The sequence below is a fragment of the Citrus sinensis genome, chromosome 6 (genome assembly GCF_022201045.2).
Source record: "Citrus sinensis cultivar Valencia sweet orange chromosome 6, DVS_A1.0, whole genome shotgun sequence".
Classification (NCBI taxonomy): Eukaryota; Viridiplantae; Streptophyta; class Magnoliopsida; order Sapindales; family Rutaceae; genus Citrus; species Citrus sinensis.
In genome coordinates this window covers 15,212,232-15,229,668 of record NC_068561.1, presented here as the reverse complement: position 1 = coordinate 15,229,668, position 17,437 = coordinate 15,212,232, and the positions used below count along the sequence as shown (strand labels likewise).

Here is a 17,437-nt window from a genome sequence, read left to right as displayed (position 1 = left end):
TTTTGAAAATTAGAGGAAACAAAAAGAAATTAGAAATAAAATTTAAAAAACATTTACTGATGAAAAACTAGCACAAACCAACCTAAATATCAGCCGTCGCAATTCTGGAAAACAGTTTCTAGGATTGCGGCGACCCAATTCCATGATTTTTAGTGATTTTTATATAAATCCAAAAATTACGAAATTAAAAATAAAGAAACTAGAAATATATATGTGCAGTAATAAAAATTCTCAGAATTTTCAGAAGTCGTTTGGGTTATGAAATAAATTCTAGAACTGTGAATTACTGCTGAAAATCGAAAATTTCCAGCATCAGTGTTCCAAATTCGAAAAATCAAAACAAGTTATATAAAACGAGTTTTTGAACAATAAATATACGGATAGAAAGATAAAGATGTTTAGTTTAGTAATTTGTAAAGTTTTATGATGAAACTCGACTAAAACAGCAGTCATATGAAGTTCAATCTATACTGTTCACAGTTTCCAAGATATCATAACAGCACTACTTCCACTCAAACACACGTAAATCAATACATGATCATACTTTTCACGATTTTATAACGATTTTATAAATACAACACATACAGAATCAATCAATCAATTACATAAAAACCACATTCAAAATCAACAGTTTAAAGGTTTATAAATTCTTTCCTACCTTCAAGACAAAATCCAAGCTCAAGAACTCCTTTAATGGAAAATAGGAATACAATCAAAATCTTCCACTTTTCTTATTCAAAAATATGAATTCACTCTTATGCAGCTGCTGTATTCTTTTCTTTATTAGGCTCTAGGGTTTTGAAAAACAAAATAACGTAGAGGAGGTTTTTATAGGCCAAGCCTTTTTAAAATCCTTACCTATTAAGGAAACCTTTTTAAAATAAGGTACTTAATAAATAAATAAACAAACAAATAAATAATAATAAAAAACACGGGTATTACAAGCAGGCAAAATAAAAATTATCTCTATATAAGCTTGGAAAATAACCATGTTTCATGAACATAAAGTTGCTGCAATAAGCCACGAAATTTATCTTTATTTTGAAATTACAGATGTCTTAAAGAGGAGATAAAACCTTGTAGATTTGTCACTTATCTCACTCTTCATGCATTCCTCTTTTTGAACTCCAGAAAACAGTTTCTAATTGTCTTTAGATTGTTAACAACAACGTTCATAGCAATCCTCTCTCTTGGAGAAGTTGTAGAACACATGAGGCCGATTCTCAACACTGAAACAAAGCATTCTTCTAATTTATTTTTTGTGTTAACTTCAAGGTCAATGTGAATCATCATTTCTTTCTCTTCTATGACTTCTTCAATTTGTTCCTCATCATTTTCTTCATCTAATGGCATTGACGGATCAAGAATGTCCATGACATGGTCAGGTAACGCCATTGACACAAACATGTGTATGCTAAAATCATCTTTAAACATGTCACCTGTGGGTCTTTTTCCTGTAAACATCTCCAGCAAAAGTATGCCATAGCTATATATATCTCCGAGTATGGAAACCTGGCCATTCATGTGCTCTGCAGATTTGTAAAATTTGTTGTTAGGCTTAGAATTTAGGGACAGAAGTGTATGTTATGTACGTTTTAGTTGAATTCAATCAGAAGATGATTGATTTGTTAACAAAGCGTGATTGAGAATCTGAATCGTCAAGTTGACAATAATACCTGGAGGGATGTAACCAATAGAACCCTTGAGCCCAATTGATACAGTTTGATTTTTAGAGGGATTGTCTGATATCTCGAAGAGGAATTTTGCCAATCCAAAATCACCAACATGAGCTGTCATATCTTTATCAAGGAGTACATTGCTTGGTTTTAGATCACAATGCGCAATTGGTGTGTCACAATGGTGATGAAGATAATCCAATGCAGAAGCAACATCAATTGCTATATTCAGTCTCTGAATGACACTCAATTTCTTGAACTGATAATGCTCAGCAGGACTTGGATGCAGCCACTGGTCCAGATTTCCATTCGACATGAACTCAAAAACTAAAGCTTTGAAATCATTCCCTTCAAGATCAACACTCGAGCAAGCAGTTATGACCCTGAGAATGTTACGATGTCGTGTACTTTTCAAAGCATTGCATTCATCAATGAAGCTCTTTAAAGCTCCTTGCTGTTGAAGTTTTAGTACCTTTATCGCAACAATTGTTCCGTCACCAAGAGTTCCTTTGTATACAGAACCAAAACTGCCAGTACCAATCAAATTTTCTTTTGAGAAATTATCAGTTGATTTTGAGATATCTGAGTAAGACATGCCTGATTGCCGCTCATGAGGAGGAGGAGGGGATTGTCTCCCTGAGGGTTTTACCATACAATAAATAACCAATGAAGTCAAGAAAACAATAACAATTATGACTGCAATAGTTACTGGGATTACTACTCTTACGGGTAGATGTTTCCTGGGATTTTTTCTGGAGCATTCAGATAAATGTAGTTCTTGGATGCCTCCACAGAGCTTATCATTCCCGACAATGGAAACAGCACTTGCATTTGCAAAGATCCCTTCCCTGGATATTTCACCATCCAGATCGTTGTAAGAGAGATTAAGATGCCTGAGAGATAAAAGCTTGCCGAAAAATCCAGGAACCTTGCCAGACAAGTTGTTACATGAAAGATCTAATTCAGCTAAACCTCTTAAGCTTTTTAAGGATATAGGAATTGTCCCTTTAAATGAGTTATTCTCCAGATACAGACGCTCCAAACTACTACAACTATCAAGGCTGCTTGGAATTTCACCTGATAACTTGTTGTATGACACGTCCAATTCCACAAGATTTGTCAACTTGCCCACTTCAGGTGGGAGTGAACCAGTCAAAGAATTATGAGACATGACCAAAGAAATTGAAAGAGAAGAGAGGCTCACAACTTCTTTGGGTATGGTGCCATTGAGATCATTACTTGATAAGTTCAGCACCAGCAACTTCTGGCAGTTTCCAAGACTTGGAGGGATGCTTCCTTCCAATCTATTCTCCTCCATCCAAAGCCTAGTTAGTATAGTTAAGTTACCAAGGGAAGATGGGATTAATCCTGAAAACTTGTTAACGTTCAACCCCAATCCTTCTAATTTGTTGAGCCTCCCTATAACTTCAGGAACACTACCACTTAAGTTGTTACCTTCTAATCCAAGAAGGTTCAAGTTAACAAGGTTTCCGATCCCAACAGGGATGTTTCCATGCATCAGATTTTCTCCCATTGTGAGCCTTCGCAAATGGGTTGAAAGGTTTGCTATGGAGATCGGCATCTCTCCCCCAAAACTATTTCGGGCAAGACCTAACACTTCAAGACTAGTACAATTAGCCAAGAATTTGAGAAAATTCAAGTCACCTATTTCTCTGCTTCCAAGTTCATTTTGATCAAAGTTTAGTCTAACTAGATCTTTCAAGCTCCCAAAGTTTCCAGGAATGGTCCCAGTGAGACCATTTTCAGCAAAATCAAGAACCTGAAGATTAGAAGCATTTGACAATGACACAGGAATACTTCCTGTGAAATAGTTAACAGCACCAGCAAATATTTTCAGATTAGGAAGAGTGAGGCCAACGTCTGTAGGCAACTGCCCATGCAGCTGGTTTTGAGTCACAGAGAAATAGTATATAGATGAGATATTATAAATGGAAGAAGGGATGATACCAGATATAAAATTCCCATAAAGTGTGAAAAATCCTAGGCCTGAAAGCTGGCCAAGTTCATTTGGTATGCTCCCACGTAAATTATTCCAAGCCAGCGACAGAGCCTTCAGAGAAGAAAAATTGCCTATCCAAGCTGGGACATTTCCTGTAAGATTGCTGCCTCCAAGGCCGATGATTTCTAGTTTTGTTAATGAACTAAGCTGGTTGGGAATCTGGCCAACGAAATCGTTGACACTAGCTTCAAATGATCTAAGTTCTGTACAGTGAGATAAATTTGTTGGAATTTTCCCACTAAGGTAATTGTAAGTTAAATTGAGATCCTGCAGCTGTTGCAGACGTCCTATTTCTTCAGGAATTTGGCCATGAAAGCTGTTCTGGAATAGGTTGATCCCTGTAAGATATGTAAGGTTTCCTATAGAGGCAGGAATTGAGCCAACCAACTGTTTTGATACCAGCTTTAGGACTGTGACTCTTCCATTAGAGGGACTGCACGTAACACCAACCCAGTTGCAGAAATGGACAGAATCATTCCATGAGCTCATGATTTGCAGAGGATCTTGAGTTATATGATTCTTGAAGTCAAGTAAAGCAAGCTTGTCCGCTTCAATGGTTGCTGATTCTAAGCTTGGAGCTAGCCATAAAACATGAACGAGGACAAACCATTTGGAGTTCAAAACCCGATGCTCCATGGATTCACTTTTTGGAATAAAGTGATTCGAAAGGCAATGCAAATTGGAGCAATTTGTCCTTTTAGACTAATAAAGGGCGAAAATAATACCTGAGTCATTAAATGTTCTGGGATCATAATTAACTCCATTGTTATTATCTATCTGTCCAACTACCTGATTTATTTTGTTGACATTAACTGGGCAGTTAAATATTCTGGGACCATAATTAAGTCCAATTGACGTTAAGTAAGATATTTTAGGAGTTGGCTAAGTTACGGATCATGTAACCTATCCAGTGGGCTGCCAACTCCTGTGGAAAATAGCATCACCTTTTCTAGAAGGTGGTGCCCACCATTATGAAGAAGAATGCGGTTGTTGCTGCATTCTTTGACTCAAAGAAAACAAAAGAAGAAAAATTTGGTGCCGCCCAAAAAAAGTAAGGAAAAAGAAGAAAGAGAGAAGAAAAAGAGATGTCGGGTCGACGAAGGAAAAGAAAAATAAATTAATAAAATAATAATAATAATAATTAAATATTAAATAAATAGTAGCTAATTTTGGCTATAAAATGCTCGCTCCCTTCATTTATAAATCATTGAGTTTTTCAGTTTTTTTCTTTATTTAGAGAGTGATTTTAAGAGTCTAGTGATTTAAGAGTTTGGTTGTATTGAGTTTTTGGAAAGTGAGCTAAAATATTACAATACTTGTAACTCCTTTTCACCGTGGACGTACGCTAAAAGCCGAACCACGTAATTTCTAGTGTCTTCTATTGTGCTTGTTCTTTATTTTTCTACCAATTTTATTTTAGCTGCGTGTCTGCTTTACTCACCAATTTCCTAACAGTGGTATCAGAGCTATTTGTTGTATTTTTGGAATTGGGTATTGTTCACGTAAGGGGTACTATTTACGTATATAGTACTATTCACGTATACGTGGTACTGTTCACGTATATGGTACTGTTCACGTATTCACGTATACGGTAGTATTCACAAGAAACGGTGGGAGCTATCTAAGAATTTTACGGTGCAAAGCAGGGAATAGTGGTGTGAGTAAAACAACTGTGTGGTTTTGTACATGTCTAGGAAAGTTCTATCACAAAGGTGATAAGAGCTTAAGGAGTCTGAATTTTAAGTGGGACCATTGTGACCCCTCCAGTCTTTCCTGGGAACTTTCCTGGTGTGCATTCTCACACATACTTACAACTATTCAAGGTGGTACACTATCTTGTGTGCGGTATTTATCAACAAAATGACGGCAAAGAATGAAATTGAGAAATTTAACGGAAATAATTTTTCGTTGTAAAAAATAAAGATGAAAGCTATATTGAGGAAAAATAATTGCTTAGCAGCAATTGAAGAAAAGCCCATGGAGATAACTGATGACAAGTGGAACGAGATAGATGGCAACGCTATTTTTGATCTACACTTGGCACTTGCAGATGGAGGATTATCTAATGTGGCAGAGAAAAACACAGCGAAGGAAATATGAGATACTCTTACAAAATTGTACGAGGCCAAGTCACTACACAACAAAATCTTCTTAAAGTGGAGACTTTATACTCTTCGAATGGCGGAATCTACAATGGTGACCGGTCAAATCAACACCTTGAAGACTCTATTTTCACAACTCACAATGTTGGGTCATAATATAGAGGAAAATGAACGTGCAGAGCTTCTACTTCAAAGTCTACTAGATTCGTATGATCAACTCATCATCAACCTGACGAACAATAATCCAGTGGACAGTCTAGTTTTTGACGATGTTGCAGTCTCCATATTAAATGAGGAGAGTAGGCGGAAAAATAAGGAAAACAGACAAGCAAATTCGCAGCAAGCGGAGGCGCTATCGCTGACGAGAGGGAGATCAGAGGAACGTGGCCCCAGTGGGAGTCAAAATCATGGTAGATCAAAATCCAGAAGTAAGAAGAATGTTAAATGCTACAACTGTGGTAAGAAAGGGCACGTAAAAAAGGAGTGTTGGAGTAATCAGAAGAGAAGAGAGCGTAAAGAACCTAAGTCATCAAATGCTCAGGGGTGTGTAGCAAGTACCTCAGATGGTGGTGAAATTCTCTACAGCGAAGCAACAACTGTTTCAGAAGGCAAAAAACGACTTTCTGATGTCTGGCTTATAGACTCAGGAGCTACCTGGCACATGACCTCTAGGAGAGAATGGTTCCACATATATAAACCTATCTCAGGAGGATCTGTATATATGGGAGATGATCATGCCTTGGAGATCGCTGGTATTGGTACTATTAAAATAAAAACGTTTGATGGTACAATTCGCACAATTGGGGAAGTACAACATGTCAACGGCTTGAAGAAAAATCTATTGTCTTTGGGATAAATGGATAGTCATGGGTACAAAACTCATATGGAGAATGGAATAATGAAGATCGTTAAAAGTGCACTTGTATTGATGAAGCCAGAAAAGATCGGTGCTAATTTATTCATGCTTAAAGGAGAAACACTACAGGAGGCTGATGCTTGTGTTGTGTCAAATGGAGAAGAATCAACGATGATGTGGCATCTCAAACTTGGCCACATGTCAGAACAAGGCTTGAAGATTCTCTCTGAGCGAAAATTGCTTGCGGGGCTCAAATCGGTAAGTTTACCATTTTACGAGCATTGTGTTACAAGTAAGCAGCATAGATTAAAATTCAGTAGATCTATTGCTAGAAGTAAATGCATTCTAAACTTGATTCATTCTGATGTTTGGGAATCACCGGATATATCCATGGGAGGTGCAAAGTACATAGTAACTTTCATTGATGATTATTCCAGAAGATGTTGGGTGTATCTAATTAAGAAAAAGTCAGATGTATTTCTAGTGTTTAAAGAATACAAAACGCGGGTGGAACTTGAATCTGCTAAAAAGATCAAGTGCTTGATGACGGATAATGGTGGAGAGTATACAGACGGCGAGTTTCTTACTTTCTGTAAGCAAGAAGGTATTCAGAGGCAGTTCACGGTTGCATACACTCCTCAACAAAACGGAGTGGCGGAGCAGATGACCAGAACTCTTAAAGAAAGAATAAGAGCTATGTTGAGGGCTGCTGGTCTACCCAATTCATTCTGGGCAGAAGCAGCCAAAACTGCCTGTTATATAGTAAATCGATCGCCATCTACAGTTATTGGGCTGAAGACAGCGATGGAGATATGGACTGGAAAGCCAGCTAATTATTCCTACCTACATGTATTTGGATGTCTTGTGTACGTGATGTACAATGCCCAAGAAAGAACAAAACTGGATGCAAAATCTAGAAGATGTATTTTCTTGGGATATGCTGATGGAGTAAAGGGGTATCGTCTATGGGACCCCACTGCCCACAAAATCGTCATAAGCAGAGATGTTATTTTTGTAGAAGATCAACTGTAAATGAAAGATGGAGGTGATGGCACTATAAAAGAAAAGTCAGAGATTGTGACGGTATTGTCGAAAATAATCCAGAAGATTCAGATTCTTCTGAAGCAGCACCAGAGCACGAGGAACAAGAACCAATCGAGTCCGAGGCTCCAGAAGCTCGTCGGTCAACTCGTGAGAGACGACCGCCAACGTGGCACTCGGAGTATGTCACAGAGATCAACGTTGCATACTGTCTTCTAACAGAGGATGGAGAGCCTTCAACTTTCCATGAACCTTTAAACAGCTCAGATGTTACAAGAAGAAATTGAAGCTCTACACAAGAACAAGACATGGGAGCATGTACCACTATCACGTTGAAGAAAAGCCATTATAAACAAATGGGTCTACAAGTTCAAACGTGATGGCAATGACCAAATGGAGCGGTATCGTGCGAGATTGGTGGTGAAAGGATATGCTCAGAAAGAAGGTAATGACTTTAACGAGATATTTTCTCCGGTAGTTCGACTCACAACAGTCAGAGTAGTCTTGGCAATGTGTGCTACATTTGACTTACATCTTGAGCAATTAGATGTGAAAACTGCATTTCTTCATGGAGAACTTGAAGAAGAAATATATATGCTCCAACCAGAAGGTTTTGCAGAAACAGGAAAGGAGAACTTGGTTTGTAGGTTGAACAAATCTCTATACGGTCTCAAACAAGCACCGAGGTGTTGGTATAAGAGATTTGATTCCTTCATTATGAGCCTTGAATACAACAGACTCAGTTCAGACCATTGTATATATTACAAGAGGTTTGAAGATAATGATTTCATTATTTTGCTATTGTATGTGGATGATATGTTGGTAGCAGGCCCCAACAAAGATCGAATCCAAGAATTAAATGCACAATTGGCTAGGGAGTTTGAAATGAAGGACTTGGGACCAGTAAACAAGATTCTAGGGATACAAATTCACCGAGACAGAAATAACAGGAAGATTTGGCTTTCACAGAAGAATTACTTGAAGAAAATCTTGCAGCGCTTCAACATGTAAGATTGTAAGTCAATTTCTACCTCACTTCCTGTTAATTTCAAATTATTCTCAAGTATGTGTCCTAGTAATGAAGCAGAGAGGAAGGAGATGTCTTGAGTACCGTATGCATCAGCAGTGGGAAGTTTGATGTTCGCTATGATATGTACAAGACGAGACATTGCACAAGCAGTGGGAGCAGTTAGTCGATCCATGGCAAATCCTGGTAGAGAGCATTGGATAGTTGTGAAGAGGATTCTGAGATAAATCAGAGGAACCTCAGATGTTGCATTATGTTGTGGAGGATCAGAGTTTACTGTCAGGGGCTATGTGGATTCAGATTTTGCAGGAGATCTTGATAAAAGGAAATCCACTATTGGCTATGTGTTTACACTTGCGGGAGTAGCTATAAGCTGGGTTTCTAAACTGCAGACCGTTGTGGCTTTATCTACAACAGAAGCAGAATACATGGCAGTTACACAAGCTTGCAAGGAAGCTATTTGGATACAAAGGTTATTGGAGGAGCTCGGGCACAAACAACAGAAAATTCCTGTGTTTTGTGACAGTCAGAGCGCCTTGCACATTGCAAGGAATCCAGCCTTTCATTCCAGGACAAAGCACATAGGGGTTCAGTATCACTTTGTTCGAGAAGTAGTGGAAGACGAAAGTGTGGATTTGCAAAATATTCATACGAAGGAGAACCTGGCAGATGTTTTGACTAAGCCGATAAATGCTGACAAGTTTATCTGGAGTTGATCCTCTTATGGCCTAGCAGAAACGTAGGCAACATGATTATGGCGAAGCAGAAAGGATGGTGTGGAGATTGATTGATTCTCAATCAAATCTCCAAGTGGGAGAATGTGGAAAATAACATCACCTTTTCTAGAAGGTGGTGCCCACCATTTTGAAGAAGAATGTGGTTGTTGCTGCATTCTTTGAATCAAAGAAAACAAAAGAAGAAAAATTTGGTGCCGCCCAAAGAAAGTAAGGAAAAAGAAGAAAGAGAGAAGAAAAAGAGATGCCGGGCCGAAGAAGGAAAAGAAAAGAAAAAATTAATAAAATAATAATAATAATAATTAAATATTAAATGAACAGTAGCCAATTTTGGCTATAAAATGTTCACTCCCTTCATTTGTAAATCATTGAGTTTTTCAGTTCTTTTCTTTATTTAGAGAGTGACTTTAAGAGTTTAGTGATTTGAGAGTTTGGTTGTATTGGGTTTTTGGGAAGTGAGCTAAAATACTACAATACTTGTAACTCCTTTTCATTAGTAAAATATTTCCTTCTGTCTTCGCCCGTGGACGTAGGCTAAAAGCCGAACCACATAATTTCTGGTGTCCTCTATTGTGCTTGTTCTTTATTTTTCTACCAATTTTATTTTAGCTGCGTGTCTGCTTCACCCACCAATTTCCTAACAACTCTCATTGCTTGTTTCAGATTTCATATTCAGATATTTTATTACTAAATTTCGTTTATTTAACTCCATTGATGGTATCTTACCGGCCGTGTTTCAACATTAACAAATAAGACAATGAAAGGAAAAGTAAATACAAAAAAACATAAAATAGTCTCCAATATTTTTCTTTCACCTTTTTTGTTTAATAATTAAACCTTGCTTCAGGAGGAATGACATGTTTAATAATTTCCTAACAACTCTCATTGCTTGTTTCAGATTTCATATTAAGATATTTTATTACTAAATTTCGTTTATTTAACTCCATTGATGGTATCTTACCGGCCGTGTTTCAACATTAACAAATAAGACAATGAAAGGGAAAGTAAATACAAAAAAACATAAAATAGTCTCCAATATTTTTCTTTCACGTTTTTTGTTTAATAATTAAACCTTGCTTCAGGAGGAATGACATGTTTAATAATTTCCTAACAACTCTCATTGCTTGTTTCAGATTTCATATTCAGATATTTTATTACTAAATTTCATTTATTTAACTCCATTGATGGTATCTTACTGGCCGTGTTTCAACATTAACAAATAAGACAATGAAAGGGAAAGTAAATACAAAAAAACATAAAATAGTCTCCAATATTTTTCTTTCACGTTTTTGTTTAATAATTAAATCTTGCTTCAGGAGGAATGACATGTTTAATAATTTCCTAACAACTCTCATTGCTTGTTTCAGATTTCATATTCAGATATTTTATTACTAAATTTCGTTTATTTAACTCCATTGATGGTATCTTACCGGCCGTGTTTCAACATTAACAAATAAGACAATGAAAGGGAAAGTAAATACAAAAAAACATAAAATAGTCTCCAATATTTTTCTTTCACGTTTTTGTTTAATAATTAAACCTTGCTTCAGGAGGAATGACATGCTTACAAAATCGGGATATAATATTCATATTGCAAATGATGAAGATACGAAATGTTGGTCATTCATTAGTGCTATGAAATCATCTCGTTAGTGATGATATAAAAAATTAATTATTACCAAACACTTGGTAATCATTGGTATTTAATTAGATGACACGTTAACTTTTTAAGTATATAACAATTAAGTTTAATTCAAAATTTATTCTTACTTAACAATTAGTAATATTTGACCGTGTCAATCTTTTCAAAATAAAATTTATAATCATATTAAAAAGGAATAAAAACGATAATAAGGATACATTGAGGATTATATAAGGTGTATTTAGGAATTTTTTTAAAAAAAGAATTTGGTGAAGATAATTGAGAAATTTAGGCTAATGAGAATTGAGGGTAAAATTTTTTTTTTTAAACAAAGCAACGTTGTTAAAAATTAATCTTTTTTGGATAGACTAGGCCTTTGGATACCCTTCAAAAATTCTTATAAAACTACTTTTTAATTGAAATTGCTAAAATTAAAGATAATTTAATTCATTTCTTATTTTTTGAATGAAAATTCAATTAAACACTTAAATAATTTATTATTTAACAAAAACTTTTATACCTAACTCATTTCATAATTTATGTTATATTTTGATTTTAATAAAAAATTCTGATAATATTATAAGAGTTTAGAGTTATAGAAATAGAAACAATTAATAAGAAGAAATAATTTAAGGTTTTAGGATTTGTATTTATTTTATAAATAGAAACTTAAGATTTTTTGAAATTTTATAGGAAGATTGTAAATTTAATACATGCATTAATATTTTATAAATTAAAATGAGGTATTTGAGGAATTAAATTCAAAATGGGTGTTATGAGAATTTCAACGGGCTGTTAAAAGTTCCAGTCTTTTGGATAATCAGCGTAGCCCAAAACTCAACCTGTCAATTAAGCCCAGGCCCTTCCATCAGGTCAAATTAGAAGTCCGAAGGGTTTTGTTAAGATCCCTCTACTAGAAAAACCCCAGTTAACTGATTGAGGGAATTCATAAATTTATAAAGACACTTATATACTGCCAAACCTGTTCTAATTCAATCTCTTTCCAGTAAATCACTTCTTCTTTACCAAGAAATTATTTTCTTTTCTGAAAATTAACACTTCATTTTAATGAATTAGGGGACGCACGCCAAAAAAATTAGAAAGAGAATTATTTTCTCACCAAAATATATTAAGACGTGAAAGTCGGCAAATCGCTTAGGGGAAGGATTAAAAAGAGAGAAGCATTGGAGGCGAGCTTGTTGGCTCCGTTTTTGCTACACACATCACATTGGATCTTCATCTTCTTAATAATAATAATTATCATCATCATCATCAAGCTCTTTAATTTTTTTCTTTTGAACACATAAAGCCCTTGAATTAAACTTGTCAGATGTTGATTCTAAATTGTTTCAATTTAGTTGCTACAGTAATAGAGAAAGAAAGAGATTGTAATGCGGAGTAATGATAGATATTTTAAATATTTTATCCTAAATTTTATACTAAATGACGTGTCATTAATTTAGTATTTAGTAATTCTTTACAAAATCTAAGTGAATCAAATGTATAAAATCTAAGTGATTAAATGTCTTATTTTACCAACTAATTAATGAATGCCAAATCATTTGAGATAATTTTTTGGAATAAAAAAATTGGGATGTGTAACATTACTCTATAATTGGAGAGAAAATAAGTGTTAGTGTCTTAATTTTATTACTTTTTGGTTACATTACCCTACTCCTCTTTTATACTTGAGTCCTTAAACCCTTGCTTTTAATATAAGAAGCAAACAAATTAAGCTGTTAAAATAAGTTTTTGTAAATCTAGCTACTTAAATTATCGAGTACAATATAAGACATACTTATATGATATTATTATAATAAAACGTTGATAAATTAACAATATTGGAATCAAGAAAAAATTATTAATTAAGCGAATGTCAAGTAATCAAATTATAATTTCACAAGTAAGGATCGACAAAACCTATTATTTAATAGAAATTTTAATTTCTCGAGCATTTTACTTATGAAAACATGCAATAAATAATTAACCAATGCTTGAAACGAAATTTCAAAATCCGATTATGGAAGTTTGAATGTAGAGTGCTTGCACGAAATTTCAATATAAAAGTTTGAAAGTACCCTAAATAAACAAGAGGCTTAGAACGCGTTTTCCGCCGACAGAAAGAACTACCCTCTAGTCATTCATTTGGTTGGTGGAAATTTTTGTCTAGTGTGGGCAGATTATTTCTAAGCTGTGAATTCTCTCATCTCAAATTTAAATGTTTTGTGGATTTCGATAGTTTTATTTTTTAGAAGGGTATATTGTAATTTTCTTCTTTACCTAACTGTGAAAGATCTCAATAGTCTCAATTGCTTTATTTGTTCATTTTTTACTCATTTATTGTCATATATGTTCTTTTAATTAATCATAAAAAAATTCATACAATCATAATAAAGGATTGACCAAAAAGGGACTGTGCTTCACCGCTTCTAGAACACCAAGACTATGTCTGTATCTTTTCTTTTATAAGATGACAATAAATTGCGTGACTATTTGATGTAACGGGTTATTTGAATCGCACTTAATAATATATATGTCAATCGAACCAACTGTTGTTAGGTTGGATGGAATCTTGAATTAGTGTGAAAAAGGACGAAGCTTGAAAGGGACGCAAGTGCTCATTATCAAGAAAATAAGGCCTCATTGTCTCCAAGCTTCGTACGAAAGAAATAAAGCAAGAATCATTTACTATTGATATAAGATCTTCCCAGCAACTTCCTTCTCACTTACTCATAGCTTTATAAAATTAGCAGGCACTGAGGCAGATCATTGCACCAAACGCTGAATACTTGTTAAAATTCGCTTTATAAATGAGGGACACTAAAACTTCCCCTGTAATAGCACTCTTGTTTTTCTTCCTTTCATCCTTCTGAGTTTCTTATTTCATTTCTCTTTTTCCCACTGTGCCAATCTTGGAACTGAAACTGATAAACAAGCTTTGCTTGCTTTCAAAAGCAAGGTAGCTGATCCATTTGGAGCATTGAGTACGTGGAATGATTCCGTCAACTTTTGCCTGTGGCTTGGAGTTACTTGCAGTCTCAAACATCAAAGAGTCATATCATTGAATCTCAGTGGCCAAAATCTGACAGGTACACTTTCTCCTTACATCGGGAACTTGACATTCCTTAGGCTTATCAATCTTCAACAAAATAGCTTCTCGGGAATGATCCCACATGAAATAGGCCGCTTGTTTGGGCTACGATCAATCATATTTAATCGTAATATGTTACAAGGAGAGATTCCTGTCAATCTCACTCATTGTTCTGAGCTCAGGATTCTCGACTTAGTCGTGAACAAGCTCGAAGGTAAAATACCTTCTGAATTGGGCGGTTTGTTCAAGTTAAAAGGACTTGGACTTGCTAATAACTATCTCACTGGGCCTATTCCTCAGTCCCTTTCAAATCTCTCATTTCTTCAACGGCTTTCTCTTTCAGAAAACAGTCTTAATGGCAACATTCCTGTTGAGCTAGGCCAATTGAAGCACCTAAACATGTTCCAAGTCTCTGTAAATTCCTTAACAGGTTCAATTCCCATCCAGCTTTTTAATATCACTCCAATGGATTACTTTGCCGCGTCAGAAAACCAACTTTTTGGTGAAATTCCACCTTACATCGGCTTCACACTTCCTAATATCCGTTTACTTTTCTTGGGAGGTAATCAGTTTTTTGGGAATATACCCCATTCTATATCTAATGCAAGTAAGCTTGAGTGGCTAGATTTTGCACTCTTTGACGGGCTCGATACCAGAAGATTTGGGTAGATTAAGGAATCTCACTAGGCTCAATTTTGCAAGAAATAATCTTGGAACCAGAAAGGGTAATGATCTTAGATTTCTAGATTCTTTGGTCAATTGCACTTACTTAGAAGTAGTCAGCCTGAGCAAAAATAATCTAAGAGGGATATTGCCAAATTCCATTGCTAATTTTTCATCCCATCTTAGCTATTTATATATGTCAGCTAATCCGATATCTGGTTCCATCCCAACGGGAATTGGTAACCTGAAAATTTTGATATTAATAGCCATTGAGGTGTGCCTCCTCGCAGGAAGCATTCCAATTTCTGTTGGATCTCTTCCCAAGCTACAAGTATTGTCCTTGTTTGGAAACAATATTTCCGGAGAAATTCCTTCATCTTTTGGGAATTTAACTTTCCTGACAGAACTTCATTTACATAGAAATTCCATACGAGGAAGCTTACCTTCAGCTCTGGGAACTTGTCATCTACTGCAGAAATTAGATCTGTCAGATAATAATCTTTCTGGGGCTATACCCAGTGAAGTTATTGGCCTATCCTCCTTATCAGGATGGTTGGATTTGTCGCACAATCATTTCACTGGTCGTATACCATCGGAAGTTGGAAATCTGAAAAATATTCGACAATTAGATTTATCGGAGAATAAGTTATCAGGTGAAATTCCAAGCTCACTTGCAAGTTGTGTTGGCCTGGAGTATCTAAATTTGAGCGATAATTTTTTTCGTGGCCCAATCCATCCAGGCTTTAGTTCTTTAAAAGGTCTTGAAGAACTTGATCTTTCGCAAAACAACTTTTCAGGGAAAATGCCAAAGTTTTTGGATACATTTCCCTTTCTGCGAAGGTTGAATCTGTCCTTCAACAATCTAGAGGGAGAAGTTCCACATAAAGGGATCTTTAAGAATTCATCTGCCATATCGGTAGCTGGTAATGGAAAGCTTTGTGGAGGAATCTCAGAACTCAAGTTGCCACCATGTACTTCCAGTGAGTCAAAGAAAAGTGAGAAATCCAAAGGGCTCAAGTTTATGATTCCGCTCCTCTCTGGGCTTGTGGGGCTAGTTTTGGTCATGTCTCTTTTAATTATCAATCGATTGAGAAAGAAAAGAACAGTGACTGGTTCAGAGTCTTCATCAAGGAAGGATTTGCTTCTAAATGTCTCCTACGAAAGTCTCCTGAAAGCTACCGGTGGATTTTCTTCTGCCAATTTAGCTGGTGCTGGAAGCTATGTACTAGATCCAGATCAAACAGTTGTTGCGATGAAGGTGCTGTTCTTACATCAACGTGGGGCTTTAAAGAGCTTCATGGCTGAATGCGAGGTCTTAAGAAACATTAGGCATCGTAATCTTGTCAAAATCATAACTGCATGTTCAAGTTCCGATTTTGAAGGCAATGATTTCAAAGCTTTAGTTTATGAGTTCATGCACAATGGAAGTTTAGAGATCTGGTTGCATCCATCCAGAATCAACTTCAGATGATCTGAATTACAGCTCCAGGATTTTAAGTCTTCTTCAAAGATTGAACATTGCCATTGATGTGGCTTCTGCTCTAGAATATCTTCATCGCCACTGCGGAAAGCCAATTGTTCATTGTGATTTAAAGCCAAGCAACATTCTTCTTGATAATGACATGACTGCACATGTGGGCGATTTTGGGTTAACAAGGTTTATTCCGGAAGCTATCCGTTCCAATCAAAGTAGCTCAATTGGACTGAAAGGAACCGTTGGGTATGCTCCACCAGGTAATCATTGATTTCTTGTTTTATTCATGAACAGTTTTTTAGAAGTCTTTATTCTCGGAAATTGTATCCCAGATGCAAAATATAACTATATATTGGGTAGGTGCTCAGTAATCATTAGCTATCAATTTGGTCGGTGTATTGGTAATATAAGTTCTTAACACGTTGCCTGTGCTTACAAACAAGCCAAATTAAGCACAAGTGAGAAGTAACTGTACTTAAAACTGAAAAATGCTCCTGCTTCTAACTAATGAACGATTTGAATATTGTAGAATATGGCATGGGAAGTCGGGTTTCAACATATGGTGATGTGTACAGCTATGGGATCCTCTTGCTGGAAACTTTTACAGGGAAAAGGCCTACCAGTGACATATTTGCGGAAGGTTTGGACCTCCACAAGTTTGTTAAAAACGCATTGCCTGAACAAATATCATAAGTTTTAGACCCACTCTTTGTTACTGGAGGAGAAGAAGGAGAAGGAACAGCTGAAGAAAAACTTAAACAGGACCAAGTACAAGAGAGTCTGGCTACAATACTCAAAATTGGAGTTGCTTGTTCAGTAGAATCCCCCAGAGAACGGATGGACATCAGTGATGTTGTAAACAATCTGCAGAAAGTCAAAAGCACTCTTCTTCGATGTGGGATCAATTAATGCTCAACTCAAGATGCAGGCAAATAGCAGTTATCTTTCACTGTTGTTTCAGCGAGTTGACTGCAAGTAATAAGAAATATATATATGTCAGCACGAAAATGTTCCATGAACATTAAATTACAGCAATAAAACCAGGCCATCTTTATTGATCTAAGTTTTTACTAATTTGAAATTACATACTTCTAAAAGATGAGTCGAAATC

At 35.8% G+C, this 17,437-nt stretch overlaps 1 protein-coding gene and 1 pseudogene across 2 annotated transcripts; one reads left to right on the top strand and one right to left on the bottom strand.

Annotated features, from left to right (window-relative positions):
- Window positions 1-842: 842 nt before the first annotated feature.
- Window positions 843-4,432, bottom strand: LOC102616024 (probable LRR receptor-like serine/threonine-protein kinase At3g47570). 2 transcript variants are annotated; one of them, XM_025099829.2, is made up of 3 exons: window positions 1,677-4,432; window positions 1,440-1,529; window positions 843-1,343 (listed from the first exon to the last, which is right to left on the bottom strand). In XM_025099829.2, exons 1-3 carry the CDS (start codon window positions 4,330-4,332, stop codon window positions 1,105-1,107), a joined length of 2,985 nt encoding a protein of 994 aa, XP_024955597.1. In that variant the 5' UTR covers window positions 4,333-4,432; the 3' UTR covers window positions 843-1,104. The 2 variants fall into 2 exon arrangements, with proteins under 2 accessions (XP_024955597.1, XP_006480892.1); XM_006480829.4 differs by having other exon boundaries at window positions 843-1,529; window positions 1,677-4,427.
- Window positions 4,433-15,044: 10,612 nt separating this feature from the next.
- On the top strand, window positions 15,045-17,384 carry LOC102631258 (probable LRR receptor-like serine/threonine-protein kinase At3g47570; annotated as a pseudogene).
- The last annotated feature ends 53 nt before the right edge of the window (window positions 17,385-17,437 follow it).

Excerpts from the sequence above, each read along its gene's own strand:
- LOC102616024 (XM_006480829.4), bottom strand. The coding sequence starts at position 4,332 with ATGGAGCATCGGGTTTTGAACTCCAAATGGTTTGTCCTCGTTCATGTT. Across the intron at positions 1,530-1,676 it reads TATTGGTTACATCCCTCCAG|AGCACATGAATGGCCAGGTT; the intron begins GTATTATTGTCA and ends ACAAATCTGCAG.